The sequence below is a fragment of the Cygnus atratus genome, chromosome 14 (assembly GCF_013377495.2).
Source record: "Cygnus atratus isolate AKBS03 ecotype Queensland, Australia chromosome 14, CAtr_DNAZoo_HiC_assembly, whole genome shotgun sequence".
NCBI classification, from domain to species: Eukaryota; Metazoa; Chordata; class Aves; order Anseriformes; family Anatidae; genus Cygnus; species Cygnus atratus.
Window position 1 is genome coordinate 14,015,743 of NC_066375.1, and position 18,422 is coordinate 14,034,164.

The 18,422-nt window shown below is 47.2% G+C and overlaps 1 protein-coding gene across 3 annotated transcripts in view; it reads right to left on the reverse strand.

Annotated features, from left to right (window-relative positions):
• Nucleotides 1–2,394: 2,394 nt before the first annotated feature.
• Nucleotides 2,395–18,422, reverse strand: part of FGF18 (fibroblast growth factor 18) — a 75,270-nt gene continuing 59,242 nt past the window's right edge. For all 3 annotated transcript variants that reach the window (XM_035562903.2, XM_035562904.2, XM_035562905.2), the window contains one exon: nt 2,395–2,754. In XM_035562903.2, coding sequence (XP_035418796.1) covers nt 2,488–2,754 — 267 coding nt within the window. In that variant the 3' untranslated portion in view covers nt 2,395–2,487. The remainder of the gene's footprint in view (nt 2,755–18,422) is intronic.

Genomic DNA, 18,422 nt, shown 5'->3' on the forward strand with positions numbered 1-18,422 from the left:
CACAGTGACTTTTCACAGCCTGAGGAGCCCACCTCACTGCCATCCACCAAGTATTTCTGCAAACCACAACTGTCAGAGGCCCCTGTTGCCAATGCACAGCCCCTAGTTCGCACTTGCCAGACTCCAAACCCCTTCCTGTGGGCATTGCAGGACAGGGAGCAGATCTCTCCCAGCTGGTCTTGGCCTCACAGGAGACTCCTTCTGCACAGCCCTTCTCCATCACTCACTGCCTCCACCCCTTCTGATTTCCCTAATGGCAAACAAACCCTGTCACGCTGACAGTGATCCTCAGTGCTATGGGCCATGGCTGTATTTCAAGGAAAAGAAAGGCATCCATAAACCCTTTCTTGCTCTGGAAAGCAACTGGGTTTCTCCTCTTGGAGGAACTCACACAGCAAATGTACAGCTGCTCCCCATCGCCCACCCCCAGAGCTTCTCTGAACTCTCCCCAAATCTCTCCCACATGAATCAATCTGAAGGCAAAGCTGGCAAAGCCTTCCAGCCCCCACCAACCATATCCACCACCGTGCCATCAGACAGCAAGGTCCCTCTTCAGTGCTGGTCCCCAGGTGGGTCAGGAGTGGCTCCCACTGGAAAATGGGCTGCCCAAGCCACTTCCCCCACTCAGACAAGAGTAGGGCATCACCTGTAAGGCTGCCCAGACTCTGAGCAGCTTGGAGTGACCCCGCTCAGCATTGTTCATTTTTCTCCAGGCTTGCGAGGTTTGGAGATTTGCTCAGATAAGCATCCTCAAGTTTGCATGCTTATCTGCACCATCTCCCCAAACGGCTTTGATCTGCAGGATTTGGCTGCAGCTCTCAAAACTATCTTGAGAAAGCTTGTTCTTGGGAGAGTCATTCCTCTGATTAACAAGAAAAAGCTTTCTGAGTGGCTCTGAGCAGTTGGAGCCCTGGCTGGAATCGGGGAGTGCAGCAACGTGAGCACACAGCAGGAAGAAAGTCAAGCGAGCTTTTCCTTATAGCTTCGTTGGGGCTCAGTTGTCGTTTCAGCTATAATTTAAGGTCGACCATTCCACCTTTTTGCTGCTCTCCGTTTAACATTGTCTCACCCACCCCACCAGGTGGGTCAGTACACGCTGCTGGCAAACACGGAACAGCACTTCGTGTTTACACGTGGCTTTACAGCATCCAAATTCTCTGCAAAACACTTGCGAGGAAAATTGGCTGTACTGAGGAGGAAAGCAAATCAGCGAGAGGCTGGGGGAACAGGGCAAGGAGGGAATGGGTCTGTTTGGGGCTTTGCTAGGTCTAGGGAGAGTTTTAAAAGATAGAAGAATACTGAATCACATTGACTCCATGGAAACAAGTAGACCCTCTCAAAAACTCCTGTGAAGGAAACACGAGCTACACATAAGAACATGTTAATTGAGTCATATGCTAATTTTCCAGTTTACCTTCTCCTTGGCCAAAGCTTTAGGAAATATTTGGTGTACTGAAAAGTATCAAATTTAAGCCTTGCTCTTGAAAAACTCCAGCACATCAGCCCATCACCCCACATAAGATTTCTCCCTTTTGGAAATGAGGGAGAAGAAAGAAGACAATATAGAGGAAAAGGAGGAATCACAGAATTAGCAATGATGTTTATAGAGGGGAAACCATCTCAAACATACTGTGTAGTCCTCACATAAAAGGTAAATGTTCATAAAAAAAAAAAAAAACAACAAACAAAATCAACGCTATTCAGCAAAGGGAAAGAAGCATGAACAGCAAAAATATATACATGTGTTTTAAATAATTTTTTTAATTGTTGAGGCAGTAATACTTGGTTCATGGAACTGCAATATACAGAGAGGTGAAATAAATAGCTTATATATATATAATATATATAATATAGCTGGTTTTAAAATATTCCCTTATCATTGGTGTACTAGGTCATTTTGTAGTCACTTGAATGTATTTAGCAGCATTCTCCAGAACTGAGCATAATGCAGGATCACGGAGCCGTGACACCTTATGTCGTCAGAAAGGTTACAGAAGATCGATGCGTCGAGAACTCCACGGAAACTCAGTCACTGCGGCACACACCATCTTGTCTCGGTCCAGCTTGCAGCAGACAATAAATAGATTACTGCAAAACTGGCAATTTTCAGGGCAGGGTCTCAGTAACTTTGGGAAAGAACTTTGGTTTTCTTTGGTTTTATTTATTTATTTTTAATAATTACTTTTTCCTCTGGGGATATGCTTGAAAAGTTGTCCTTTCCAAAAAGAGAAATAAGCACCTGTGTGTCATCAACAACAAGAAGTCAATTTAAATAGAGCAGTTCATTTTGTTTTTCAAGTCACAATAAATCCCTAACAGCTTTTCCCCAGCGTTTGCCATCTAGTCTTTTATTAATTTTTTTTATTTTTATTTTTTTTAAACACAATGTACAAAAATAGAGCTTCTTCCTTATTTTTAATGTAAAAATATTCCTCTGGTGCAGTTTTTTTTTTGTGGTTTATTATTGTGACACTGTTTCGTCTATTTTTAACTGGGGTTGGTGGGTCGTATTCTCTTAGTCCTCTTGGTGACTGTTGTGTACTTGAAAGGTTTCTGTATCTCCACTTGCCCCTTTGGGTACCTCTTCATAAAATGTACATCTTGCTGGTTCTCCCGGGTCTTGGGCCCTTTTCGTGGCCTCCCTTTTTTGGTGAATCCAACATACCAGCCTGAATATTTTGCTGACATCAGTGCCGTATAGTTGTTTTCTAGGACTTTTTCAATGAAGACACACTCCTTGCTGGTGCCATCAGGCTGAAAAAGGAAAAAAAAAAATCATTATCCAAATGCAAGCACAGTGACCAAAACCCAATTTGGCATAAATAAAATCATCGCATCTGGACTCTGGTTTTGGTTTGACGTTGATAATAGGAGCAGTAACAAACATCAGCTCAAATAGAAATGATTAAAAAACATAAGATCATCCATTATGTGGTTTTTTTTAAGCACTTCTGTCCAAGGGGAGATTTTTCAAAGACAACAGTTTATCCAGTCCAGCTCTTTCAACTGCAAGCAAAGCAAGACATTTTGCTTTGCGTTTTCCACTAGCAAGGAGGATGAATTGAACTTGTTCCAGGGAAACCTCATACAAGATCAGGAAAATAAAAAAAAGATAATTTCACATGGGCCAAACAACAGTGCTTCCACTTCTACTGCTATATTTGATATATTTTCAAAAATACCTTATAAGCTGTGTCCACAACTACCCAAATCCCTCTAAAATTATTTTAAGCCTTGCTCTAAGCCTTCTGAGTGCTTTGAACACTCCCCCAGCCTCCCAGGCATGACAGCAGGCAAATAAACGGCGCATGGGACTCCTGGGATGAGCCGACCCCACTTGGATTCCCATGTTGGAGCAGCCCCTTCAGGATGGGTCGGCATCCCACACGCCTCTTGCGCCCCAATGCCAACGCAGCTTGGGGACAGCTTAGGGACTACGGGGCAGCGGGGTCCTGAAGCACCACATCCACCCCACAGCACGCCCCTAAATAGTTTTCCTCTTCACAGAGGGAGCCAGGACTGAATGCAGCACTGGAGGTCAGATGTTCCTGAGTGTGAGTGCTGTTCCCCGGCCACCTGGGAGCAAAACGCCCACAGTGCCAGGACTGTTCAGACACAGCCTAATGCAAACACACCTCCCCGTCACTGCCACGGGCCCGTGATGGGACAGCTCCCAGACCTCAAACCACTCACTGGTTTGAGATTTTGGCAAGACGGGTTCACCTCAGCTTGGAGGCTTTCTGCCAGGCCCAGAACTAGATTTGGAGTGTGACAACATATCAGTCTCAGGTTGGATTCAGGACTCCAATCTGCACAGCACTCACAGCACTGGAGGGGGTTCCAGCATTGCCCAACAGCACATTTAAGTTGTAATGCACAGTGGAAATTATTCTCACCTACAGTCCTCTGCCAAAAGATGTTTTGTCCTTTAACTGCTGATTTACTCGTGTGCACCTAGACCACATCACACACTGAGTGCCTCCTGCACTAGCGCTTTGTTTTAGGCATCAGAAGATATTATGTAGATATAGGCTTACTTCAGCCCTGGATATCGTATCAGCCCTGTGTGTTTTACAGACTCTGGACAGTGACAAACACAGTACAGAACATCCTACAAGACTTAATCTAATGCTTAGCGAAGCCAAAGGAAAGATTTCCAGCATGGCAGCAGTCCAAGCCAACTCCCCACTGAAGTCAAGTAAGGGGCTTTGGGTGCTGCAGGCCCATGCTTACGATTAAACTCATCCCTCTCCACACAAACAACCCGGTGTCAGACCTTTCTGTCCCTGGGTGAACAGAGAAGCAGCAGTGCCTGGACCCTCCTCACGGGGCTGCTGTGGGCACGATGCTGGGGGAATGAGCCCCTTCCCCACAGCCAGCTCCGTGGGGCCAGGCTGCTGCTGCATCCTGAAAGCCTTCCTAAAAGCCCTGCACACCCACAACAGCTTGGTGCAGTCTGGGGGAGCTGGTGTGCAGGGGCAGGAGAGAAGCATCAACAGTCTGAGCAGCAACGTGTGGTGTTAACCCAGAACCATTCGTGCACCATCCTGTCTAAGGGGGTTCGTTACCACATGTAGATCTCATCAAGAGGGCTGGAGAGATCACGGCAAGTTCTGCAACAACAGAACAGGACGGTAACAGGCAGAAGGTTTGAAAAATGGTGCTGGATGACTTCCTCTGGCATCAAACAGCTAACCCGGGGTCTGCACGCCTACGGGGACAGAGCCAACTCTGCCATACAACAGCAAACTCCATCCTGGGCCAGGCACAAAGGTCCTAATTTCATCATCTGCAATCTGAAGTTTGCAAATGCTTTAATGAATGGCAGAACTGGGCGAAGCACAGTGGTTTCAGTTCCTGGGGGGGTCATTCTCTGAGCCCTGGGTTTGATCAAAGCCACATGAGTGGGGAAGGGGGAAATCAGTTGACACCACAGGGTTCCACCAGGTTTCAATGTGAGGCCATAAAACCAGCCCCAGGTTTCTCAGGGCTCAGCCCACTAGAAACCTTTCACCAATGAATGGAGAACTTTTAAACAATACCATGGCTGGCTTTCAAATCCACCCAAAACCAGGTGCTGATGAACCGACCAAATTTGTACTGCAGGGGCAGCAGGTAATTGGAACGGCTGTTTCCCTCGTGCTTGCAGAAAGGTCCTGGCTTTGAGCCCTGACCTTGTTGCTAGGAGAATTGAGGCGTTTTCATGCAATTTGGGAGGTTTCCGCTTGCACTGCAATGTCAGTTTCTCATGGAAAACGAAGACTGGAATTAAAAGAAAACGTGTGTGTAGGAGGGGGAAGTTATTCTATTCATAACAGAGAAGTATTTACTTATACCTTCAAATTTGCCGACAGAGGCTAAGACGGAGACAGGACGTGTAGGAATAACAAGGTGCAACTTCAGGCCAACCTCAGGGCTAATTTGAAGTAAACAAGGTACACGAGATAAAATAACTTCGTTCTGGAAGAGGAAGAGCTAAATGATTTGATAACATGAAATTACAGCAACATTTACAAGTACTTCAAGATAACTCAGGATAAGGACCTTGCTCTTCCCCAAACAGAGCATTCCTGTACGTGCTAAAACATGTCAGAGACAGACAAATGATTTTCAAATACTTACAAGATGATTTTACAGCATCTGTTATAATCCCCAATAGAACATAAATCACTCACACACGTTACCTACACCATGGAGAGCTGGACCCACAATAATCTATTAGGGCAAAATAACAATTTATAAGGGTTTTCAATGTTTTCTGTCACCTTGTTTTTATCGGGTGCCAATCATTTAATCACGTCCCTGTTAAAACATCAGTCCAACACTCATGGAGACTGCTGCCTCAGTCCTTCTCTCCTCCGTGGGAGAGAAGGATGGAAGAGAAAAGGGAGATGGCTCTCACCACGTGTGAGTGGCTTTCAGGCCAAGACAGCCTGCCCTTCTCTGAGAGCTCTCGATGCAGTTGTTTGCCACCAATACGGGGCTGCAACCTCTCCTGCGACGTCAGCAGGGAGATGCTGCCAAGCTGCATTTCATACATACTTCGCTGTCAGGATGCACCTTGCAGAGCACTCATCCTTCAAAACACAGAGTTTTATCTTTTGAACTGATTCTTTAAAATAAACAGGACTTCTTGAGAGCCTCGGAGCTGGGCAGGAGCTGCTGAACAGTGGGGGAGGACCTGCACCCAGCCCCAGTGCCCTGGCAGCCCCTCGGAGCAGGGCTGGCATGAGGGATGCAGACAGACAAAATGCAGGGAGAGGAATCCACCTGCAGAGCTCCCAGCTGAGACCCTGCCCCAGGAGGACACAGACCTCAGCAGCACTGAGGCTGCTCCTGTCTTTTACTCTCCACAGGTGCAGGACAGGGTCCATGTGCAGCTCCCCAGTGCCCAGCACACACTGGAGCGTCTGCCTGGCACCAGCATGACCCCGTGGATCAGACAACCTGCACTACACTGCTCCTGGAGCAGCACGTGCTTTTGCCAAACACACACACACACACACACACCCTCCCCAGCACAGCATTTATAGATCTATTTCTTGTAGTGGCACCTTCGCACTGCTGACAGCACCAGCCAAGGAAAGCGGATTCAGGCTGTTCCCCGAGCTAGCCCAGCACATACTGGGGGTGCTGGCTTTTGGTGGCACGTGTAAAAGCATCGCCTCCACGATGCAGCACATCCACTAACACTGAAACACCTTCCCAGCCACCACCAGCAGGTGCTGGGGTAGCCAGGAGGAGCAGGGCTAGCTCAGCCAGCGGCGCTCAGTCCCTTTTGCCTCTGCAGCCTGCTGGCACCTGCCTGCCTGGAACAGGTCAGTCTGCAGGCAGTTATGTGAATAAATGAAGTTTTAAAGAGAAAAACTCAATACAGCATAATGGCTTAGGCCATTCTCCTCCTTTTTTACTGAAAGCAGTGTGTGTACAGAATCCCTTCCCTGCAGGAAGCATCCCTACCCAGCAGGACTGCCAGCCCCATGCGGGTGCTGTGCCCCAGCTCCCTCGGGACCAGTGGCTGTGACACAGCCCACAGCTGCCTCACAGAAAGGGCTGCGGGACTGAGCCTCAGTCTTGCACCAACACCAATGCTCAGCTCCTGAGACCTCAGCTCTTTCCAGAGAAATAAATTTTTCCTTTTTAAACACACCCCTAACACCTGTGAGAGGGCGCGGGAGCTGTTAGCCGGACTTGAAATAAACTTCTTACAAAATGCCTGACCTAAAATCCACCCTCCACAGAAAACTCTCAAGTACCAGGCAGGCCTGCGAAGAGGTGACAGAGAGCACAGCCGTGAGGGTGAAACACGGACAGACCCAGTGATGCGGGCAGCGTGCAGCCATGGCTTCAGCGGGGCATCTCCAGGAATTCACAGCCGGGCACCAGCTCTGGATGCTCCCAGTGGCACGGCAGTGAGCTGGAGCTGTTGCAATCTTCTTTATCAAGCAGGGCTTGGGCAGCAGCAGCCTCTCCAAGTCCAGAAAGGGATCTCTCTGCCGTGGAACTGTTTATACACCCCGGGCCAGCTTCATCCCTCATGTAGCGGAAGGCCATGGAGTTAAGGGAGCTGCATGTGAGCCAGGGTCTCTCTGAGTGCCACGAACTTACCAACAAGGAGCACTGGATTGTTTGTGCAGAGCATTTGGCGATGGCCTCCCCAGTATTAAACGTGAAACATGTTGAACTGACACTAAAGCAGAATTAAGTGCCAAAGCATTTGCTGCTTCTACAATTACACTCCGGAGCGCTGTGGTGCTCCTTCTCTCCCGCTCTCCTTTTTTATGACCCAACTTGGTCTTATTGTAGTTTTGCTTTCTTGTTTTAAGTTCTCCAAATGGAAAGGATCAAAGGGCTCTTTGTTGTTGTAGCAGGAGCGCGGCTCTGAGCGAGGCATTACTGCCACTAACAGCTTGCTGCTCAGGGGGAATTCGCGGGAGCCTCTGTGCCACCAGCCTGAGCCAAAGCATTAGCAGGTGCAGCAGCCGCCTCCTCCTCCTCCCTATTAGCCCGCAACACTAAGCCACCTGAGCAGCTTTTTATGGGAAAGGGAGGCCAGGGCAGGTTTTCTCATTTATGCTTCACAAATCTGGCTCAGTGGGCACCGGCAAATCCAAACTTCCTTGGCTTTTACGGCAACAATAAGCTTGCACAAACGGCTCGGATAACGACACGGAGCAGTGAGAGATGCCTCCAAAAACTGAAAGGTTTCTCTGTTCGCAGAGATCAGGGCGCAAATTAAGCCCTGTGAGTAATGCTGTGTTAAGCTGTTGTTAGCTAAGCTTATGTTAAAACACCTCCCTCCCCTCCCCACCAAACCATGCCGAAATTAGGAGCTCATGGAGTAAGGCTGGGGTGACTGAAAGCACTGGTGATGGGCTGCAAATAATGACAAACAAACAGCCATATGAAACGTGCCTGTTAGGACCCAGGAATGCAGGCTTGGCACAGGACACTGTGACACTCAACGTTTCAAGAGAGACAGGGATGACTCCCCTAATTATCACCTTCCTGCAAGTTCAGCCCCTCCAGGCTCTAAGTGAAATCGTGGAGACACGAGCCCCCCATGCAGAGCCAGGACCCAGGAGGAGGGAAAGCTGCTGCTCAAGCAAAAGGTTTCCAAGTGGGATACTTGCCTACCTTTTTTTTCAAGGAAAATCCCTGAAAATGGACCTTTTCTGCATCCCTCCCTCCCTCCCCCTCTGCAGACAGACAGACAGACGTTTCCCAAGCAGCGCTACCCCACGGCGCTAGGTTCTCACACCACCCCAGGTGAGAGGTCCCCCCACGGAGCACAACAATTATTTCAAAGGCTTGAAGAGAATTTCCTTCTAATGCTGGCACTGTTATATTCGCACGCCGCATTATACAGAAGAAATCCTGCCCTTTGTTTTCTAAATTTCAGAGCAGTGACAGCATGGAAGTCTTATGTTTTCAGGAAATGTCCGGCTTGGGAGTCTCAAAGAGCCTCTCCTGAGCCATCCTCGGCTGAGGACTGAAGGCCGGCGCACCCAGCATCACTGATACCCCCGTATAAAATCCCAGAGCAGTTTAGACAGCAAGTACATAGTGGCGTGTGATTTTCAGCAACCATATTACTTCAGTGTTTTTGCACCAGCTCAGCTCAAAGTCAAACAGATGGGCAGTGCACAGAGCCTCCAGACTCACCCCACATGGCTCGGAAAATCCCCAGAGGAGGAAGGTAAGGCAGGAGCTATGTTAATGTAGCAGCTTTTAGCACTCCCACCTCTCCCAGTTCACACGTATACCTTTTAAACGCAGGTCAGAAAGCGTGACAAACGAGGTGGGCGCAGCAGCTGGCAGCCACAACTCCGGCAATGCTGTAGGAGAAATTCCCCCCGCAGCACGGCAGATCCCAGTGCTCCAGCTGCCGGTAAACTGGGCACAGCCACACTCGTGCACTTTATAGGCATTATCGGGACAGATCTGTCAAAAGCATCCTGATGCGCAGCATCCAGGATTTATGGCAAGGACTCCTGACCACAGAGACACCTCTTGACCCAAATGCATTCTTGCTCCTAGACTGGGCTGTAAATCAGGGAAGCTGCATCTATAACTGCCAAGAGTTACTCAGCTCCATGCGCGTTTCCTCGAGCTCTCTGGCCTCTGAACCTGCACAATCCTCTGAGGAAAATACTTAGGAGTCATGATGGGCAGTTCAATAAAAGTGTCTGCCAGAGCACCGGAGAGGTTAATTACGTACACAGGACATCTAAGTGCATGCATAAAGCAGGGGAAGTAATGCAAAAATCTCCGCAGAGGTGATTCTCCAAAGAAGGTGCATCTGCATTCGTAGGCCCAGGTTCAAACTAGTTTTGCCCATACCTGCCCATACACTGTGGGCACTCCCGAAAGCAAATATGGGCAAATAAACGCAAATATGGGCACCGTCTTGCTCGTGAGGGATGGGACCTGCAGGCTTTGCAGAGCCCTGTCCTGCCCAGCTGCCAGGCACAGCACAAAATACAAGAACCAAGGAAGGAAGAGAGGGTTTAAAAGTTTTTCTTTCCTTCTACATTTCACTCAAAAACTCCACTTTTCTAACTGGTATCTGCTGAGCAACCCTCGTACTACCCTTGAAGAGCATTTTGTCACAGGAGAAACAGAAGGATACGGAGATGAAATAAGTACTTGTAGGGGTGAACCCAGCAAGGCTGCGGCTGTGTCAGGACATGCCTCCTAACCTGCTGCTTCTGTCACAGGCAAATTTATTGCTAACAGCATGGCAGGGAGGCACATATCCATAATTGGAGCAAATTAGGATGGCTTCATCTGGAAAGATGCACATTTGGTTAATAGAAATTCCTAACTGCATCTCAGAGAACTGTGTGTACTTACTATTAATGACGAAAAATGTCAATCACTCTTTAAATGAATTTTATGAAAACTTAGGAGGATGTAATTTAAGTGAGTACTTTGGGTCTCCTGCAATAGGAAGCTAGGCTTCAGGAGATGTGAAACCACAGGCAGGTTTCAGACGTGACATCTGAGCAGATCTGTGACATCTACCATTCCCTGCACCTACCTGATCCAGCTGAATTTATGCTCCTAGGTGCTAACTGAAGGAAGACCTGGGAAGGTATTGCTACCCATCCATACAAAGCACCACCTGTTTGGCTATATGCAATGCTGGGCTTTGCTGGGCTTCATTTTAGAGCAGCCTCCTCTGAGACCCACAGGCTAGTTCTGAACTTTCTGTACAAGGTATGTAAAAGCAGCACAGGCCACCATTCATTATATGGTGACCTGTGCCACCACAGGAAAACTTAAATACTTTTGATTAAAACGTCAGGTCTAGACAATAACTGGAGCAAGAAAACCAGACCAGAACAGCTGCTGACCTCATAGCAGGCCTGCTATATCCTACATTTACACACATTAAACAAACATATGTACTTTCTAAGTTACCATTTCAAACAAGCACAATTTTATTCAGCTGACATTCTGGTAGTGACAACAGTTTCCCTGGGGCAAGTTTAAATCAGTGGAATATAGGACCAAGAAAGGCCATTGATTATCTGCAGGATGGCATTAGTTCTGTTCACATCAAGTTACATTGCTAAGAAAAAAGAGAAACCCACACTCAAATCAAGTGCTATCCATAAACCATTGAGACTTGCTCCAGCCTGTGAATGACAAACTGTAAACACCAAATGTAAGAAACTGTAACTGCAAACAACGCATGAAAGGCTTTTAAGACTTGTCCTCCTTTAGGAAAACCTAATACCTTTCTTTAAACACCCAAAAGACAGCATAAGAACACGTCAGGGACAAAAACATACTTAAGCAAGATATTCTTTTCATTGACTTAACAATGGTATTGTAATGGCCACATCAAATGGACTGTCTTTTGCTGCTGTTGGAGCATAGCTTTTTATTCTCCACTAAAGAATTAGACTCTGTGCTCACTTCACATCCAAAAACCACTTGAGAGTCGAGCAGAAACAGTCCTTGAGCAGCTGGATCCACCTGACTGCACATCTCAACTGCATCCCCTTAGGAAAGACAAGACCACATTGCTTTGTTCCTTGTTAAATACATCAGCGTATTTGCAAAGTAACATTTAGAAGAAATATCACCCCCATCTTAAAGGCTCTCAAGACCAAAAAAATTGCATGTGGGACACAAGATGATCTAAGGAAAGCAATTAAACGCAATTTGATACAAGTGTCTGCACAAGGCGCATGCAGCACACCCTCTCCACCCAAACAGGGTGAGGCATGACCAGGGCTCACCAGGGATGATCACCCCCTCTCAATAATTTTAATTAATGTTTAACCCTAGGGAACTGAAATACTCCAATGTGACACACAGCTGCAATCACCAAGAAACACAGAGGACAGGATGCTAGCAGCTTTATGGTGACACTTGCTCCTTGAACACAGAAAGGATTAAATTATCACATAGCTTTCAGGAAGGTGGCATTTTTTGTCCTGAAGGGGATACACAGCTTTCTGCACAGGATAAGAAAAAGCTTTAGATGTCAAGCTCGCAAGCCTGGTCTGCAACACGAACCCTGACTTTGCAAAACTCCAGTCTGAGAGACAGAATTGGTAGTACTTAAGATATAAAATACGTAAGGTTTTCTAAAGGGAAACATGAGGTTTGCTAAAGAGGAATTGCAAGAAATCTGTGAACTTATTACGCAGCTCTCTGGTGACCAGACAGACAACTGGGACTCCTTACCATAAAACCAGAAAAAAAACATTTTTAAAAGAAAAGGACAAGTAGTTGTCAAAAGGGACCTACCTTTTGCTTTTTTTTTGAGCAAACACCTGACTTAAAGTAGTGTGGCATTACTGAGAAGCCTCAGTTAATGGGAGATGCTGGCACATGCCTACAACATGACTACAATGGCCTCTTGACCACCTGGCCTGACCCGTGAAATGATGTATCGAGCACCAGTCCCATCTTGGATGTTCCCACTGCCAGCCAAGGAAGCCCTGTCTCGCAGGGCGCACAGCAGATGTCACAGTTTGGTTAAAGCAAAACCTGTCTTTGGTTAGCCTAAGAGGATCAGCATCCACCTGAGGTGCTTAGAAGATTGCATCAAGTGAAGGTAACACAGAAGGACTTAGCACACACCTTAATACCCACATTATTCTTTTAAGATGCTAGATGCCCAACCCAGAAAATGTGAATTCTCTGCCAGGCAGAGCAGCTAGATCGGAATCCAAGCCCAGCAGCATTGTACATGCTTAAATATGCTTAATAACCTCAGTCTATGAAACCTGTGAGCTAAATCCATCAGACCATGCAGGTAAAATGAACACTCAGCAGCCAGTGCTTTGAAATCTCTGACAACTGAGCAGCAAATAGAAGACATTGGTAAGTTGCCTATGTGGTGGCATAAAGCTCTGTCCGTGCAGTGCCACGAATACCACAACCCTCTAGCTCAAACAGCCTTCAGAGGTTTGGCATCCAAGCATACATACACAAACACACCCTGAGGCCAGAATCTGTTAAGAATTGATGCAGTTTTTCACCATTTATGAAATAAAGGCATCTTCTCCATATAAGCAAGTTTATTCCATCTCTTCAATGTCTCCTGCACTGAGTGAGCTCAAACACCTCCAGCAACTCCTAGCTATCCCCATCCTCTGCGCAAACTTTCCAAGCTTCATGGCTATTCAATATTCATCACCATCCACAAAACTGCTCTCCTGCTTCTGAATACATGGAGCTTCAAAATGACCTCTGCTCTCCCTCCATCACCCAGACATGCTGCTTACCACCCCACACCACCACAGAACATCTAAATTCCTTCCACAGAATTCATTCCCCGCATCATTTTCCCCTTTCCTTTTCACCTCCAGAGAAACTTTTATGTAACACACTGCTGTAAACAAATTGCCAAAAACACAGACCCAGGACAAGGCCCATTGCTAACAGCAAACATTAACGCCGCAAAGGTCCAGTTAACTCACACAAACCCTGACCACTTTGAAGGAACCACTGAGCACCTACGTCTTATTTGCTTTTGTGCCAAGGCAGCCTCAGTGTAATAAACACTGGAAAGTAGTTTCACTGGGCTCAGCCATAAATGGCTTGTTGGGAATCATTACACGGTCGTGCCATTCAGAGCAGGGATTCCTGGAAAAGCCGGGCAACGCTCGGCATCTGAAGGCTGCCCCAAGCGGCCCTCAAGGACAGGAGTTGTTCCAGCATGGCTCCTGCCCGCTGGGTGTGCAAACCCAGAGCAACCCTCAAGCTGAGATGCTCCACCCCCATGCCACCTACAGCTTCAGAATGGAGGGTAAAAATCACCACAGCCCATTAGGGAAGGTGCGTAATGGAGTCTGGCCAGCTTTTAGCATGTTAAACCCACAGAGAAGTTACACAACAAAATTATCGTGTGTCCGCATAACTTGAAACTGTATAACAACAACGTCCCTGTCACAACATCTAGCAGCCCCTCCTCAGCAACCCCTCCAACACCTCTCCAGTACTGCAGAGATGTGAAACTGCAACAAGCGAACCAGATGCAAACACCTCCAGCATCCACAAAAGTTTGAAGGCGATGTTTCAGTTCACCCAGTGATAGGAAAGGAACAGCTGTGAAAGGCTGCAGTGTTACCAAAAGCTTCATGGTCTGGGGGCTGAGAACAGAGGAGGGTGATTTTAGCTTCCACTTCTGCTTTTAATTTTATGAGAATCTCAGCTTCTAAGTTTTCAGAACACAAAAAAAAAAATCAAAATTTTCTCCACTGGTCTCAGAAAAAAAAAGTCTGCTTAGGCAAATGCAGAAGACTAATCACTCAATGGGAGGAAAACTGGCATTGTCTTCTCAATGGTTTCAAGACCTTTGCAGTCCTGGAGGCTCTGAGTCAGGATTTTTGGGCACTTGAGGTTGGTTTTAGATCAGGTCCATATTCCAAGTACGAGAGGGTTCGAGGTTGGTTGGCTCCAGGTTCTGCTGGGGTGTTTATTTAGATGACTAAAACTAAAACTCAAAGGGGAATAAAAGCTTGGGAACGACTCATTTTTTAAAAGAACCAATTCCATCCTATATGAAGAACCAGATTGCAGTCCAAAATGAGATCTGAGTGAGATCCAGCAAAAGCCATGTCAAGTTTTGTTTGCAAGTGAGATGCCAAGTCAGAACAGTTTATGATTGAACACATCACAAAGAGATCTGCAAAACGCCTGTTATTAAACCTGACACTCCACTGTTCCTGCTTGTGTTTTTGTTGCCAGTTCAGCATTCAGCCCTAGAAATCATTAGGTTTTATAAGTCCCTTTTTCAAGCAACCCGAACACTGTGCGACTCTGGGAAAAATTCCGGATAAGCATCAAAGCTGTGTGAAACTCGGAGTCCTGCCCCAAATCCAAGATGCAGTTAGGCACGGTTTTAAATATACAAGCTGGGGAGCGCAAGCACCTCATCTGCTGGATCAGAGGACCAAACTACTAACCCCTGGATATACGAAACTGCTAAGTAACAAAGATCACAGCTGGCAGAGTGCCCCCCCACCACACCACACACCTCCAGAGCAGCTCAGCCCATCTTGGCAGCTGTGACAAGCTCTGGCACAGGGAGGGACCGGGGAAGACCCAGGACCCAGCACCACGAAGGACATCCTCAGGTAGGCAAATGGCCCCAGTCTCTGAGCCCATCCGTGACTGTCCTTGTTCTCAGGCTCGTGCAGACCCCTGGCTTTACAGAAACGAGTTGTTTTCCCACCACTGGTGTTTCAAAGGTGGCTTTTCAAGAAAGCTCACCCTCAGTCTTGACCTTGTGTCCACCAAAGTCAACTGGTGAAAAAGTGGATCCAAACACACTAATAAGGCTTTGGAGAATCCACCTGGTGTCTCCCAGCCAGGTAAGTCCCCTGTCCTACAAAGGGTGGCTCCCAGAGAATAACCCTGAGCCCTTGTAACCCAACACACTCCTTTTCCTGCAAGGCCAGGGGTATTATAAAGGGCCAAGACTGCATGCAAAGGCCGTAACAAGCGCCTTTACTCTTTGATGCTGTCAGAGGATTTTTTAGCCAACTTTCCTGACTAAACACACACATGCTTCAAGAAAACCCCTATTTTAAAGCTGTAATGTAAACAACCCCAAATTATTACTATCCCCTAAAGGCTACTGCTGGCAGGAATCAGTGATAAAGCTCTGCCAGAGCAGTCTGGCATCTAGCAACAATTTGTTTGTTGTCCTGCAAAAATACAGAGAGCCTTGCCATATGGTATTAGCAACTTTCTGGTAACATTAAGAAATATACTGGCTTGGAAAGCAGTTATCACACCAGAGAAAGCCTTACGTTTCTGAGGCAGGTCTATGCTGTAAGCAGCATCAGCGTGGCCGTGGTGGTCAGGGGAGGGAGGAGAGGCAGAGCTGTGCCACCTCCGGCCCCAGAGCTGATAACCGGACCCTGGCACGGCCGCACATCCCCTGGCACTGCCTTGCTGCGGGGCCGAGAGGAGCTGCACTGCGGTGCTCATCTGTGCTTGGTGAATGCCACGAGGGTTTCAGCATGGCAGGCACAGCAGCAACAAATTTGTCCCCAGAAAGCCCCCACATTACCTGTCATCGCGCAGAAGCAACGCTCCAGCCACCCCAAACAGCCAGCAGGGTTCCTACCTTGCCACGAGCAGCTCTTTCCCACCATTCAAATTAAACAAAGGGAAAGCGGAAATAAAAGCAAACTCATTGTTATTTTTTTCCCAAATAGCGCGAAAATATTGTAATGATTTTCTGAGGATGTTTGTATATGGGGTTACTGAGGATTTTTGAAAGAAAACCAAAACAGAGATGGTGCAAGTCAGCATGTGGTTTTAGTGGGAAACTGCCCATTTTATAGCATCCCATAAACTTTGGCTTCAATTCTTAGAAGGAGCTGAACTGATATAAATGAGAAGAGGCTTCTGGGGACACAACTTGTTTCCAGATTTGACATGCAGTGCGCTTTTCTGTCTGGCAGTTGTGTCGAGGAAATCATCAACCAGAAACACTCGGTCATCACAGCCATCTAGGAAAAAGAGCTGCAGCTTTTCTCATGCTTTTCACAACCACAACCACTCCCTGCTTTCCCTTAATATAAATAAACTGGCAGGGGATGATACTTGGGATAGACCCCCTTCTATTGCTTTTCTAACTCTGCCCCCATTTCTGGAGTTTTCTCCGTAGCCACGTCCTGCCCCAGAACAAGGGCTCACCCTCATTTACAGCGGCACTGGATCTCCTGCAGGCTCACAGTGTCATGAGCACAGCAGCATTGCATGGAGCAGCACCACACAACTGACCAGTGACAGTAACCATGTTGTCCCGACAGCTCCTGCACTGAGAGCCCCATCCCACCCTGGAGAGATGGCTCCAGCACCTGCCCCCTGATTCTCCTTCCTGGAAGGATTCAAGAAGCGTCTCCAAGCACTGAGAGATGGAGCTGTGCTCAAAATGCAACCAACAAAGAGTGAGGAACAATATTGCTGTTGGATCCGGAAAATACACAACCCAGCTAAGGTGAACCAACCATGGAAGAACATCAGTGGGAGTGCTTGGAGAATCTTCTGAAGAAATTTCTGGATCAAATCTAAGACATGCTCAGCCCTTTCCCCATTCTTCTCAAATCATTTGGATTCCTTCCAGTCATTACTTACCTTCCCTTCTCCTACCTACTGCTCTGAAAAAACATGTCTCCCTTGCCATGGTCTACAAGAAGCAGCCTTTACTCCTCCTTCGCTACTTTGCGAGAAGCCAAGGTCCTTTCTCCTCTGCCCTTGGTCAGGCCAAAAAACAGGCCTGTTCGTTCCCTCCTCTCCCTTTATAACTGGGAGAGCAGAATACTCCTGGTATGGATACCAGCACTTGTTCAGACCACACTGTGTGATCCAATGGGTGACTGCTGCAGGACCACAGGAAATTCCCTGCAACACTCCCCGGGGATCAGAAGGTGCTCCAGTCCCAAGGACCAGCCACGGGCACCAGCTGTGCCCGATGCAAATCTGGGCCTCTTGTGGCTCCAATCTCAGACACCCTTCAGAATAAGTGGTGTAGGGCGGTATCGACCCCTGAAATAACACCGGGTCTGCTCTGCCACCTTCCAGAAGACACTGATGGATCTTCAAAGTCTGTGTGTTACGTGAGGCAGTGGGGAAATCAGATCAGTGCCTAAATGAAGGGGCAGAGCTTTGGTAGTCTGGTAATGGTGCCGACAGATCCACTTTAAGCTTCCAACAGATCACTGACCTCTTGCAAACACTCTCCTGATGAAAGGACTGGGCAGAGACAGGGAAAGGAAATCTCTGCAACGTCCTGCAACTCTAGATAGCACAAATTTGCAGTAAGAACAGACACAGCAAGAGCACTTACAGGTGGCCAAGCTAATTAACAGCCACCTGCTCACATCCTGGTCTGCCATTCCTTGCTGTGGAGCTTTAAAAGACTTATCTTTGAAAAGCATCAAGTCCCCACTTCATTGACATCATTATCTCAATGCATGAGATAATAGAAGTGGAGGCAGAGAGAAAAAACACTAAAGGACTCACTGGGAGAACCACAGTTAGCAGCTCAGAGCCCCTCCAAAGTGACCATCAGCTCTTCCTACCCCCCAAATTGAGTTATTGCAAATATTCAGTTCCTGCATTGTAAGTGAAAAGTCACCTCGTGCCTTTTGCTATGAACTCCTACATATGAAAGAAGCTAGTATTTCTACATGTGCTAAAATAGAGACACCAAATACCCACATGCAAAAAAAAAAGAAAAAAATAAAAAGAAATCTTTCTTGGCCCTTCCTTAACATAACACTAAGAACCAACCAAGAAACACTATCCAGTTTGTTTTCCCCTGGTGCAGGCCACCTTCAACAGAAAAGTCACTCCTTGTACAACCCGTCCAGTTTTCGTAAGCAGCACATGAGAACGTTGGTGACCTCAGGAAGTGTGAGCTGTGACAATAAATACTG